General features: G+C 43.1%; 1 protein-coding gene across 2 annotated transcripts; it reads left to right on the top strand.

Moving 5' to 3' along the window:
* Positions 1-4,877: 4,877 nt before the first annotated feature.
* Positions 4,878-14,538, top strand: PMPCB (peptidase, mitochondrial processing subunit beta). Of its 2 annotated transcripts, none has more exons than XM_086610063.1 (13): positions 4,878-4,973; positions 7,031-7,171; positions 7,498-7,584; positions 8,060-8,189; positions 8,584-8,782; positions 9,458-9,537; positions 10,105-10,217; positions 10,875-11,018; positions 11,592-11,755; positions 13,693-13,778; positions 13,855-13,943; positions 14,158-14,233; positions 14,329-14,538. In XM_086610063.1, the coding sequence occupies exons 1-13, from the start codon at positions 4,884-4,886 to the stop codon at positions 14,391-14,393; spliced, it is 1,464 nt and encodes a 487-aa protein (XP_086466189.1). In that variant the 5' UTR covers positions 4,878-4,883; the 3' UTR covers positions 14,394-14,538. The 2 variants fall into 2 exon arrangements, with proteins under 2 accessions (XP_086466189.1, XP_086466191.1); XM_086610065.1 differs by having other exon boundaries at positions 11,595-11,755.
* The last annotated feature ends 14 nt before the right edge of the window (positions 14,539-14,552 follow it).

Raw genomic sequence — 14,552 nt, forward strand, 5'->3', positions numbered from 1 at the left:
CAGCTGGCATGAAAATCAGACAACACAGTGTCCATAAAGTTTCATTTGTATTCTCAAAATAGCTTTATTCACAAAAAACCCCGACTCCTCTGCAAAAAAGTATTGTTTCTTGAGCCCATGTTTTTAGGCTCATTGGAATTCTGCTTGTTTGGCTAAGCTAAAGCCAATTCCTGGTAGCAGGATTTCAGCATATTCATTAAATGCAATACTGTATCATTGCTTTAAAAACATAGTGGGTTGTAAACAAACAGTGAACATGATGACTCTACAAAAAGCCAACACAGCACTAAACACTAGTTTAGCTGAAGGCAATTTCAATTGTTAATGCTTTTACTGTGTGCTGGTTTCAGCAGTTTTGAAGGTCTTTTTCCTGAGTCGTGCTGTTCTGATGCTCGGTTGCTGTGGCCTCTTGCCTGGAGTTGAATCAACCTGTAATTCAGGATAGTTCTTCCAGACTGCTTCTATAGTAACCTGATCATGGTAGTGTGTCTTGCTGATACAAACTTTTCCTTTGTTTCAGACGAAATATTTTATCTCTACAATTGAAAGAAAAACCTTTCAATGTGATCATGCTGTCTTTGCACGTACCAGGATTGCCATTCTAGTGTAGAGTGACAGCGGTGCTGATTTCAAAATATTGCGTTCAGCCCCTAAGTCGACACATGGTTATCTATGCATCAGGTACGTATGTGCAGATTTCTGATTTATACCACTTTCACTGCTACCGCATGGAATTGTTTTATGAAGTAGAAGTGTTACTCTAGAAGCAACAAGCTGGATCTATGAATGCAGGAACCAGCTGAATCTTTTTTCACATTGGGTATTGTAGAGTCGCTCCCTGTGTGTGAGCTGATACCGCAGCTGTCTCCTCAGCTGGCAGCTCCCGGCTGCTAATTTTCGTGAAACATAGGAATGGCCTTATCTTTGAGATCACTGTGTCATTTGGCTGATACTGTACAGTAGCGAGCATGGAAACCTCATTTCCCCAGAAAACCACTTGGAATTGTATGATTCAGACTGTATGTTATGACTGGTTTTGATGGAGTTCCTGATGAGTTTTAAGGGTAAAGCCTGCTCAAAAAACGAAAGTGCCATTTGGTCCTTTTCCAGAAAACTGTTTACGAGGAAAGCTAATCTAACATAGCTACTTAGTGTAAAATATGAAGCTCTTCATACTTAGAGTGAAATCTGGAGTCTGGATTTGAAGGAACCAGACTGTTATGCTGAGAATCAAACCTACCCATTTCATAAGGCTCCATGGCATCCTGAACTTGGCAGGCAATATTTATGTATCATGCTGGTGACTGCAGGGTAAATGACAAGGACATCGTTTATATAGAATTCCTCTCTGCTAATCCTGGCCCTTCTACTTCGTTGTTGCTTGAGACTGGACACATAAGAACTATGAAGAAAGCTCTAATTTTCTCCATCTGGAAGCCATAGATAATTCTGTTTACCAAAACCAGAGGGATTTTGTGAGCATTCATAGTCCATTTCTAAATAATCTTATTGTAAAAAAAAAGATTGTTAAAACCATTTAAAAAGTAGTGGTTTGTAGGAGTTTAGTGATTAATGTTTATATATTCAGCTCCTACTGTTAGAACATCAGTACTTGTTTTATTTTATTGCATTTTTAGCTGAATAATAACATTTCTTGATTTAAAGTTCCATCTCTCTAATGACCTTCTCTGGATGCTAAATTTTAGATTGCATTTACATATGAGACACTGCTATTTTGTTAAGTAGGAGACATATTATGAGGATAATCAGTTTATCTTAAGCTGTAATTCTATGTCTAGCAAGGATTCAAATTTCTAGGACGGAGGATGGCTAATGGCTTAGTGAAGTCTGGTAAAACATCTTTGAGATAAATCCCAGCATAATGAGATGAGTTAGATCTAACTGTAAAATGGAAGAGAAGCTCAATTTTAATTTTCAAATGCACAGTTTAGAGCTTTGCTTTTTTATTTTACAACTTGACAGAGAGATCTCTGAAATTAAAAACAAAATGCTGGAACTGGATGGATCTTTTGAATATGCATAAACTAAAAGAAAAAGAAACTAAACTAAAAAAAAAATAAAAGAAGTTGCTAGCTTCATGTAAGGTTAGATTTTCTATTCCACAGAAACTAATTTGCCTCCAATGAAAATTCTCTGGTAAGATGATGTGCCTACTTTGCAGCTACAAGATCCTTCTTATATTTGTTATGTGGGTACTAAAATAGTGCAGGCAGCAAAATAACAGTAACAATAATAATTTCAGTCACAGAGATCTACAGTTACAGAAGACGCGATCGAGGGGTCATTGTCAAATCAGTTGGCATCGGTTTTCTTGGCATTTAGGTTTGTATTTTAACTGATGCGTCAACAACAGTTTCCGCTTATACTTTTAAGTGTGTGCAGTATATCATGCTTTTGTATTTTACTATTTTCATGCAATTACAGTCCTTGTGACAGAAACTAGACAGGCCTTGCAGCAGGATTAAAGCTGCTGTTCAGGCAGACAGCATATGAAGTGGCAGTGCAAACCCTTTACGGCAGTCAGTACAGTTTCGTCCTGAACTTCCAAGGGAGTATGAACTTGCCTACACACAAGAAATTATTCCAGAAAAGCTATGTGTTTAAAATATGATGGCCTTTTCTGAACTAGCTCTATGTTTTGGAGTCTGAGAAGGTAAATCATGGTGAATAGTCTTCTCAAGCTTTAGCATCTGAGACAGCTCAGGAGCTACCTACCAACAACCATCACTGTCATTTGTGAGTCACAGTAGTTTTGTCACCTAAAATCTGCACGTGACTGATAACATTTCACTGGGAAAGGAGCACTGCTTCTGACAGCTCTTGTGAATCAACTCTGAGTAACAGGAGTTACTTGGCAGTTGTCGGAGACAGCTTAGACTGAGCAGAAGGATCCTCAGTTCCCCCCATTTTCAAGACCCAGTGTGGAAGTAGAGCCCTGGGCAAGAGATGGAGTGACTGAGAGCACTCATCAACTCAGCACTGAGCTCCGTCAGAAACTGGCTGTGTCTATTAAAAAGGAAAGCACAGGGGGCACAGAAGGCAGATGCTGAAGTACCTGGGGAAAAGCCAATACCACATCTGGTGCCCAAGAGCCTCTTCCTTCTGATCATCTGCTGAGAGCCCAGTTTTCTCTCTCTTTTTGGAGCAGAGCAAGGCAGCAGTAGGGAAAGTTTGTAGTATCTGTACTGAGGCAGAGGATGTCAGAAGTACTGTGATACAGTCTGAGGCAGAGGGGGGTTCCTGAGTTAGGAAAATAGTACCAAAAACCAGTGCCTTCCTCCCAGCATATGCAGTACAGATATTTTTTTAAAGTAGTATTTTGTTTCTTTGTATTGTGTCCCACACACTGTGAGACTTGGACAAATAGAATCATAGAATGGTTTGGATTGGAAGGGACCTTAAAGATCATCTAGTTCCAACCCCCCTTCCATGGGCAGGGACACCCTCCACTCGAACAGGTTGCTCAAAGCCTCATTCAACCTGGCCTTGAACACTTCCAGGGATGGGGCAGCCACAGCTTCTCTGGGCAACCTGTTCCAGTGCCTCACCACCCTGAGAGTGAAGAATTTCTTGTTTACCCCTAATCTAAATCTGCCCTCTTTCACTTTCAATCCATTACCCCTTGTCCTGTCACTACACACCGTTGTAAAAAGTCTGTCTCCAGTTTTCTTCTAGGCCCCCTTTAGGTACTGGAAGACTCCTGTAAGGTCATTCTATGATTCTATTTCACCTCTGTTTTTCCTTCATTTTTGAAGGAAATACTTGATTAGCCAAATGAAAAGCTCCTAACTCCAGGAAAAAAAGCAAAAATTTTAAACAGGAAGTAAAAATCCAGAGCACTGCTTTCTGCATGTCCATACCTACTTATCTGCAGCCACACACTCCAAGCATGCTCAGGAACGATCTTTGGCACTGAAATGAAGTTGCCTTTACTGGAACATTGCCAGAACTTTTCACAGCCTAAATTTAGCTCTTGTCAAGTACTATTCCTGCAAGCCTTTCCCAGCCTCCGGCAGCTGGGAGGGACTGATCCCAGCAGACAGCAGTGCTGGCAGTGTCAGAGCCCGCTGGCCACGGCAGAGCACAGAATCTACTGGTGCCAGTGGAGCCTTCCTGCCCCTAGCAGTCCTGTCTCTGAGGTACATTGCATACATTCAGAACGCTTCTTAAAACAAATCTTTAGATCATTATTCTGGTTCAGTCTCAGGATTTCCCGTTAGGGCAGGTCTGTCTCGCGGGAAACGCAGCGCCCTCAACGAGCAGTGCCAGACGGCCTGTTTCAATGTTGCGCGAACACAGGCGGCCAGAGGAACGTCAGTTAGCCATCAGCTCTACCCGTAGCAGTTTGCAGACTAACTGAAGAAACACAGGACTTTGTGGTTACTGAAACTGGCAATAAAGGTTTACTGAGAGGAAAACTGACTTTCCTGAATTGCGCTGTTCTGCGGAGCAGAGTTACAAGGGCAGGGCAATTAAAAGCGAGGCCTGTTTTGCAGGCCCATACCGCTGAGGCTTGGTCGCGACCTCGCTGTTCATGTTTCCTCAGGAAGGAGCCAACTCCCCGAGGACGTCGGCAGTGGCCGCGCCGTAGGGGTAAGGGGCTCTGTAGAGAGGGGGGATTACCACACTGCCACGGAGGCTCTTTGGGAACACGGCAGGTAACGCCGAGCAGTGTTAACCGCGGGCTGTGCGGTCCCGCCGGGCGTGGGACGGGACCATCGCCACCGGGCCCCACCGCCACCGGGTCCCGCTGCAGCAGCGGGACTCGCCGCCGCCAGAGAGCGCCCTGCCGCACCGCTGCCTCTGCGCCTGCGCGCCGCCCGCCGGCGGTCCGCCGCCGCCCCTCCCACCCGGTCGCCAAGATGGCTGCGTCTGCTGCTCGCTTAGCGGCTCGGCGGCTTTTCCTGCCTTGGTCTGCTCGCCTTGTGCGAGCGCCTGGCGCGGCGGACCGGGTAGGCAGCGGGGCGGGCAAGGGGAGGGGGTTGCGGAGTGTCCAAGCGCCCCAGCGGCTCCCTTCGCTGGCGCTCCGGTGCCACAACGGGGGTAGGGGGCACTGGAGGCCGGGAGGCGCCGTGCACGCTGGGGTTTGTAGTGGCGGCGGGGGAAGATGGCGGTGCTGGGTGGGCGGGCTGGCGCGGTGCATGGCGGGAATTGCAGTCCACCGCCTGAGGTGAAGGCGGTGGCCGCCCCTTGACGGGAAGCGCTCTGGGGAAGGAGCCCGGGTGCCGCAGGCCTCCGGGTTTGGCACCTGCTCCCCGAAGCCGCTCTTACCCCTTATCGCTCCTCGCGGCATCCGGGGACGCGATGCCTTAGAGAGGGGCAGTAGCAGCCTCCACCCGGGCACGGCGTCTGCCATGCGCACCCTAGGGGAGCTCGGAGAAAGCTTAAACCCTCCGTCTCTCCCATGGTTGGATGGAGGCTGCCTGGAGGCTCTGATCCCTGAGCTCTCCCCTTCTGTCTCTTTTTCTGTCCTCTCAGTTTGAAACCTAAGCTTTTCCTTCTAAAAACAGGAGAGGGAGCTTTTGTTTTCAAGCACAGGTTTTTCCTTCCCTGTAATGCAGAGTAGCAGTGAAAATGATCCCTTGCAGCAGCCCAGTCTGGGAACTGACTGGCGGGAGAGCGGCTCAGTGGAAGAGGCCTGTGGGTGCCGGAGGACAACAAGCGGTGTGGCTGGCAGCAGCCTTCGCTGAACAAACAGGAACACAGCCAGTAAAATGAAGAAATTAGTTTGCACTTGTCAGGCGGTTAGACTGTGGCAGCTGGTTTTGGGCTCCTTAGTGTAAGGGAGACGTTAGTGAACTGGAGCGTGTTCAGCAGAAGGCCAGCCAGATGGTTGTGGGCTGGAGCACGTGTCCTGTGAGGAGAGGCTGAGGGTCTGGGACTTGTTCAGCCCAGAGGAGACACGGCTTTGCTTAGACCTAACAGCAGCCTGCCAGAACCTGTGAGATGGTTGTCAGGAAGACAGAACCAGGCTTTTCACAGTGGGGCATGGTGGCAGAATGAGAGGAAAAACTGGATGTATGAAAAAATTTCTTTCCCATGAGGCAGTCAAGCCGTGGAGTAGGCTGCCCAGAGAGGCTGTGCAGTTTCTCGCCATTCTGGGAGATTTTTTTTGCCCTGAGCAAACTGGTTTGACACCATAGCTGATCCTACTTGGAGCAGGAGGTTGGACTAGAGTCTTCCTGAAGTCCCGTCAGGGTTGGATTGTGCAGTGATCCTAAAATATGTGAGTTTTGGGATATCTAGCCTATTACAGGAGGAGAGTGGGTGAGAGCTGGATTTTGTACTTTCATGTTTAGGGCAGTCACATTGTGAGGGAAATCTTTGCTTATTTAATACATTTAAAATAATAATTTTTGAAGTAACTTATTGCTTAAAATACCCATTTGGGATACATTTTTAAATTTCTTGATGTTGAAAAAGTGCAATAAACTTTTCCTCTTTTAACCTACTTCTTTGTTTCTTTTCTACCACGTTCCGATTTAATGTACTTTAACTGCTAGATGATTGTATGAAAGGTGGCAATTTCAATATCTCTCCCTGTTCAGAACAACGAGTAACTGTTGTTTGCAGTCCTGGACATAGGCCGTCAGACTGTATCTCACTTCACTTTAGAACGCAGGATCCAAAAGAATTCCAAATGTTAAAAGATATATTCAAGGTCCTGCAGGCTCTTGCTGGCGCAACTGGGAAACAAGTGTGGCTCTTGGAGTTGTCAGCTGATGATAATAACATGATTTTCAGTCAAATCATTTGATGGAAGGAAGCAGATGCAGTCTGCTTTTAGTTATCTGGTTTAGTTATCTCCATGTTTTCCTTCTGAGTCAGGTTAATGCATCCCTGATGTGAAGTAGTGGTGAATAAATCAGTGCTAACTGTTTTATTTTTAAATGCATGCTTTAAAAAAGATCTACAAACTTAATATTTATGTTCAGGAATACATTTTTCAGAAGAGCATCCTAGAGTATAACTTAACAATCTGAATGTGACTGATGCTTTTTCCTTATAGTGTGTACATGTTGGAACAGGCAGGCTCAGCGCTTCCAAAGCAGCAACAGAAGTAATCTTAAATGTACCCGAAACTAGGGTGAGTCCTCTGGAAAACGGCTTGCAAGTAGCTTCTGAAGACTCTGGACTCTCAACATGCACAGTAGGTAGCTTGTAAAGGGAAGGGGTTTTTGTAACTGTTCATGCATCTTCATTTCCTCATTGAACTAAATTGCATTCTGTCAATGTTTATTAATAGTTGTTCTTAAAACTTAAGCTAGGAAATAGAAGTCTTAAGGCTTTTGTAAATGATTTGTGATTAGATTTTTTTGTGAAGCTGAAAATCTTCTTTTTCTTGAAAACCTGCTTTCTTTAAGGAAAAAGCTATTTAAAAATAGGTCTTGAAAATTTAAAGTGTAGTTCACACAGAAAACCAGCAAAGCTGCCTTGTTAGCTGGTAAAATGACTTTTTTTTGTTTCCTCATTGAGGTTGGACTCTGGATTGATGCTGGAAGCAGATATGAAAATGAGCAGAACAATGGAACTGCTCACTTCCTTGAGCATATGGCTTTCAAGGTAAGCATAAGTATTGATGTAGAAGTTTACAATGGTTTTCTAAGTTATTTATCCGTAAAATGTATGATAAGAACTTTGTCAAAATTGTATAAGAAAATTTTCCATATCGATGTGAGAAAAATTAAAGAAAAGGGACAACTTAGACTTTGGTTTCCATTAGAAACTGAAGCTGAAGTCCTGGTTCTGTGTAGCTCATACACAACTATATATTAGTATCAGAGGTCTAATTTTAACTCACTTTTAACTTCTTGTAGTATTCTTAGAAGAGACATAGTTCACCTTGTGCCAGCTTTTTATTTTCATTTGGGAGCAAAGTAGGATTTATGTGTTTCAGGTTTGGAGAGATGAGTATGCCAGTTTTCTTTCCAGAAGATTTTTTTCTTTATCTTGGCCTTGACTTTTCCAGACAAGAAGTAGAAATGATGAGTAGGTGAATTAAAGAGTCTAGTTTGATTTCCTTGTTGTTTTATTTCAGGGAACAAAAAAGAGATCTCAGTTAGACCTTGAACTAGAGATTGAGAACATGGGAGCTCATCTGAATGCGTATACATCCAGGGAACAAACCGTGTATTATGCAAAGGCTTTTTCAAAAGACTTGCCAAGAGGTAACTGCTTTCATTCATCAGAAAAGCAGCAAAGGACGAAATGCTTATACAGCTCCCAATGAGACAACGCAGCATGATGCTTTTGCAGTGTAACAGTCCTTTCCTTCCTGGGTGAAAAGTCTTTTCTTGAGCTTCATAGGAATGTGAGAATGCGGGTTTGGAAAAGAGAATGCCAGCAGGGAAGTTGATATTTAAAATATTTTTGTCTTTAGATTCCCAAAAGAAAATATCTTTTGGACTTCTCCTTTCCTGCAGCGCAAGTCTTTTGTCTCCTTGCAAATCTTATTAGCAAGTCTTGGGATGCTTGGTCTTTGGGGAGGGTTTTACTTTTGGAACCAGATTTTTCTGGCAGTCTGAAAATACGCTTTCCATTCCCATCTCTATTTTCAATTAGCTGTGGAGATTCTTGCCGACATAATTCAGAACAGTACCCTGGGAGAAGCAGAGATTGAGCGTGAGCGAGGAGTTATACTTCGAGAGATGCAAGAGGTTGAAACCAATTTACAAGAAGTTGTCTTTGATTACCTTCATGCTACAGCCTATCAGAAGACAGCCCTAGGACGGACAATTTTAGGACCCACTGAAAACATAAAGTATGTCCAAATTTGTGTCTGTGTTTAATTATGTGAGAACTTTTATATATTGAAAAGACTCATCTGAAAATGTAGAGAACGTCAGTTTTCATTTTTGCTTGGAAGGTAGCTGAAATTGCACTGGATATAACTGTAAGAAGAATTACCCTGTTGCCTTAATTCCCCTGGATGCAGGCATCCAAGGCTACATGAACTTCAGATGTCTACTGCATGTCTTTGTTGTTTGCCATATTTTTCTCTTGCTTGTTAAAAATGCATCTCACACAATTGGAAATGCTCCTTTTTCCCATCAGCCAGGTGTTAGGTGTTCTTGTTAATACAGCTGTGTTTGCACTGCTCTTTCAACATTTGTTTATACCAGTGCACACCAGGGGACTGCTAAATGTGCCGTTTTCAAACTGGCCTGAGATGATTAGTGGATCCTGTCTCCACCTGACTGAATTGTAATTCTCATTCCTTTTCAGGAAGCTACAAGAGCTTTGAAAGGCAAAATGTATCAAGTTCCTATTTCCTTTTAGGAAATCACCCTTATTTTAGCTTTCTGCCTCAATGCACAGTTCTGTGCATTGGCAGAACTTACAATTATTTTGATACTATATTGTTTGATACATTTAGCTCTTCTTACTCTAGTAAATTTTACTGATGCAGTAGCAATGTTTTCTTGGCTGTTTCTAGATCCATAAACCGTAATGACTTGGTGGAGTACATAACAACACATTACAAAGGACCAAGAATGGTCCTGGCTGCTGCTGGAGGTTAGTATGATATTGACCCTGGATCATGGGTGAAACTATGCTTAAAACCATGGTCTTTAAGTTTCCGGGAACAACGTGATGAATTACCCATTATTTGGTAGGTCCTGGAAGTTCATTGTTAGCCCTGCATGTTTTGTGCCTTCATACCCTTTGAACTTTTGTTCCCTTTTTCCCTCAGTAATATTCCAGAAATGTTCTTAAACCAGTAACTAGAAGTGAATTGGAGGTCAAGGTCATTCTTCCATGTGGGCAGGAAAAGAGAGGCCTAGAAGGGGTTCAATGTGAAAAGGGGGGTAGCAAGGAAAGCAGAGAAAGAGAAATAACGTTGAGGCTTGAAACTGAGAGCAAACAGCTTGATTTGGTGTAATATTAGTAGAAGGCTGTTGAAGAGAATTAAGGAGGATGAGCTTACTTTCTATGACAGGGAGGTGTGAGGAACCTGAAAGTGTGGCATTGAGGGGGGAGGACAATAAGTTACTGCTTGGTTGAGTCTTTAAACTGCACAGCAGTTGAAATTTAACTGTTTACAGAGTAACATTACAAAGTATGTGAAATATCTTTGTTCAGGGGTCTCTCATGATGAGCTTCTTGACTTAGCAAAATGCCACTTTGGTAACTTGCCATCTGCTCCGGAAGGAGGACTGCCACCCCTGCCACCTTGTAGCTTCACAGGTAGTGAGGTAAGCTGTTAGATGGTTTTTAAGCTGGCTCTTATATCCCCTGTGAGCACAACTGACACATGTTCTCTGCTGAGAGAGCACTTCTCAGCCACAGACTCAGCAGATTGAAAGGTTTCTTGCCCTCAGTGAGGGCAACGGAGTAGCTGCTTTCCAAAGCAGTACTTGCCAACCTTCCTTGGAGAAGCCTCACTGCTGCCACTTTTTCTGCTTCATCAGTTCTTGGAGGAATACCCCTCTTACCCCTGCTGCTACTTTCCTTTTATCCCATTGCCTATAGTGATGGAGCATTTCCGCTTGTTGGGAACCACTAATTTAAAGGGTCTGGCAGAGGACTGAAGCAACTGTGTTCTATTCCCAGCTCTATGCGGATTTTGAGGAGTCGTCAGCTTTCCTTGCTGTTTGTTGTGAAATGACTTGTGATGTCCTCTCTATGTGCATGGCATGAGGCTTGCTGTTGGCAAAGTGCTCTGAAATTGCCACAGGGAAGACTAGTTAAGGCTGATGTTGTTAAATAAAGCTCCTTGTGCTTTAATTTTTGGTTCTGTATGTGCACGCCTTGTAATCCAGAAGTAATGGAAATGTCTGTCTCCTGAGATTTAACTCCTTGTATGGAGTACTATGTACAGGTTGTACTGCAGCTTTCATACCTTCCCACAGATTCGTATAAGAGATGACAAGATGCCCTTGGCGCACATCGCGATAGCTGTCGAAGCAGCTGGCTGGTCACACCCAGATACAATCCCACTTATGGTAGCGAATACTCTGATAGGTAACTGGGATCGTTCCTTTGGAGGAGGCGTGGTGAGTGAATCTGTGGGCACCTTCCTGCTCTTAATGAGGCTGGTGGGCTGGTGAGATCTCTGTGACTTGGGTACTGCATTACAGACCCGTTCAAACCTACCTGATGGTGTTACTGCTACTTTATGGCTATTTCTGAAGGTCTTTTTTTGGAGCAGAAGGGGATCCAGTCATGAGTCTGAAAGAATTTGTTGCCCAAGATCTAGCAAAATCTTAGAAAGTGTTTCTAAACCACCAAAATAGAGGTGACTCGAGGTCTGCAAGCCCTCATGGAAAGTAGGATGTTCCATATCTGTATGTCATCAGAACCTGTAGGTATCAGTAACTGTCCCTTTCTTGAACCTAAGTAGCTTTATGATATTGGCTTAAATGTGGGCTGTAACTTGGAAATGGGAGATAATATGCAAGGAAGGAAACTGGTGAGATGAAGAGCTGATAATAACCTTGTAGCTTCTTCTGGAGCCTGTGATACTATTGCGTGTTCTGTCATCATTGAAATGAAAACAGGACATCATGGAGGTGGCTAGTAGGCTTTCAAAATACTTCGTAAAATAATATATTTTTCTTCTGCCTCAGCAGAATTTATCCAGTAAACTTGCTCAGATTGCCTGCCATGGTAACCTGTGTCACAGTTTCCAGTCCTTCAACACTTGCTACACTGATACAGGGCTGTGGGGACTTTATATGGTCTGTGAGCCATCCACCATACAGGACATGGTGCACTTTGTCCAGAGAGAATGGTAAGCGAACAACTGTTTATCTAAAAAGATTGTTTTCAGTGGAGGAATACAGTTTAAAAAAATAGCAATCGTTTAAAGACAGTATTTTTGTTTCTCTGCTTAGGCTTGCCTGGAAAAAACAAATGCATCAAGTTCTACACTATGACACTTGATGCAGAGTCCCAACAACCAGTTTCTGGCACCCTTACTTGGAGTGAATAGTGTAAGGTTTAGGATTGGTTTTCTTTTTCTGCCCTGGAAGAATAAATAGTAACCGTAGTTAATACAATAGCATTCCTTGTACAAGAAAATATGGCAGTGATTTTTTTTTTGACTTGCAAGTAACAGGAGTTACAGAAATGTGTCAGACCTTTTAGAATACTACTACTAGGTCAGTGTACAGTGCCCATGAGCTGCACATTTGGCAACTGAAAGAGTAAATATTCATTAATGAGAATAATGAACGTGCAACTGCCTACAAACAGTGTTAGCAGCTACCCATTCTGCAGTTGCTATCCCACGTAACCTACCAGGTGGTGGTGTTACATAGAGCTCTAGTGAGTACATAGGGAAATGATATAAGGTAGGTGAGCTGTTATATATAGAATTTCTAAACCTGAGATTCTAGATAATGTTCATTCATCTAGGGCTTGAATCTAAATGGAAAAGATGTCTATTGGTGCAACTGTAATGCTTAAACTGCTGATGTGGTTAGAAACAGACATCTGTGTTGCTCACCAGCCTGGGCTGCGGCACCAAGGACGCTGTTGCATCTTCCACAGCCAGGAGGAAATGGCCTGCCTCTTGTAGGCAGGATAGGTACCTTGAGTTGATTAGTTAATTAGTAGTTCATTATATTCAACTCAATCCAGCTGGCTAATAATGACTGGATGCCATAATTCCCCCTTTTTGTTTTACAATTTTTTGTTTTCACAAAGGCTTTATGGTGAGCAGAGACCCAGTCCATTCATCCAACTCCAGCACATTTCCCTCCCGTGAATACCACGTCGGGGCTTGCAGCTTTACCTTCTTCTCCAAAGGACTCTTGCTCGGGCTCTCGGCTCCGGCGAGGGAGTCGGGGCTTCCCAGGGTCTCATGGATGTATCACGTCAGGGTCACCAGTTGTTGCTCACCAGCCTGGGCTGCAGCACCAAGGACACTGTTGCATCTTCCACAGCCAGGAGGAAATGGCCTGCCTCTTGTAGGCAGGATAGGTACCTTGAGTTGATTAGTTAATTAGTAGTTCATTATATTCAACTCAATCCAGCTGGCTAATAATGACAGGATGCCATACATCTGTTATTTAAGAACACGGATTTAAAGTGGGTAAAGTTGAAACAAAAGTTGAAAGAAAACTTGAAAATTGGTTTCTTTAATTACGTAGATCACTTCTTATATACCATTATTCTATGAGATCTTTGTAAACAACTTGTGGAGAAAAATGGCATTGTTTCAGTTGTCCGTTTGCTGCAGCTTAGCACCAGGGAAGATGTGAACCATTCCTGTGACAATAATGTGTTAAGGTTATCTAATGCATCCCCTCCCTTTCCTCATGCAGTGTGGTGAATCATTAGCTCACCAAGAGCGAGGACATAATGGATTGCCTTCTGGGCTAATTACCTGTAATTGTTTGGCTCCTACTATCTTAACAACAGCTATTCTCAAGATAGCAAGTATGGACTACACTTGGCTCAAAATACTCAATAAAATGAAATCCAGCTCTTCTAAAAGGAAAAACTTGCTCATGGGTATATTGGTATGCTTCCAAAAAAACCTCACTCGTGCTGCTGCTTTGCATCCTATGGTTTGTTTCCATACCAAATTCTCTTCCCAGCTCTGTCTATAGAAAAGACATGCCTAGTGGGTGTACTAATGTATATGCACCTCTTTATCACAGGCAATCTTGTGTGCTACAGGTTACCATTATTCAATGACTTTGGATTTAAACTATTTTTCAGGATAAGACTTTGCACCAGTGTTACAGAAAAGGAAGTAGCTCGAGCAAAAAATCTTTTAAAGACAAATATGCTGCTACAACTTGATGGTGAGAATTACGAGAGCTTTTTATTCTTACTGGAGTTGTATGCTGATAACTGAAGCATATTTTCCTGCTATTTTAGGGTCCACACCCATCTGTGAAGACATTGGAAGACAAATGCTGTGTTACAAGCGCCGAATCCCAATTCCAGAACTTGAAGCAAGAATTGAAGTAAGTGGCATCCGTGATGCAATTTTTAAATTAGGCCTTTAAGAAATTTAATTGCTACAGGAAGTAACAGTACAGAAGTGAGACTGTTTCCAACTGAGAATATTTTCAACTGTTTTCTTGCCTCTTCCCCTGAATTATACAAAATTAAGATCACTGGCTTTTAATACTTTTTTAGATGGGATTGGTAACAAAGATGTCTCTTTACCCCTTTTAGGCTGTGGATGCCCAGACCATTAGAGAAGTTTGCACAAAGTACATCTATGATAAGCATCCTGCAGTTGCTGCTGTGGGTATGTTGTATAAGTTTCCCTACCCTCCTGTAACCCCTCCACACGAATCATTATCAGTTTAGCATGTGTCATGGCCAACTTTCTTTAACTTCCAGGTCCAGTTGAACAACTTCCAGAGTATAAAAAAATCTGCAGTGGCATGTATTGGCTTCGTGAATAGTGAATAACAAGAGCTTTCAGAATGTTTGAGTGTAAAAAAAACCAAACCAACAAACAAAAAACCCAACAAAACCAAACATCCGCACCTCTGTTTACAGCTTTGGAGTTAGAGAAATGCATTTGGAAAGATTAAAACTCAAGAACCAGCCGGTCCTGTGTA

This window comes from Tauraco erythrolophus, chromosome 4, assembly GCF_009769465.1.
Source record: "Tauraco erythrolophus isolate bTauEry1 chromosome 4, bTauEry1.pri, whole genome shotgun sequence".
Classification (NCBI taxonomy): Eukaryota; Metazoa; Chordata; class Aves; order Musophagiformes; family Musophagidae; genus Tauraco; species Tauraco erythrolophus.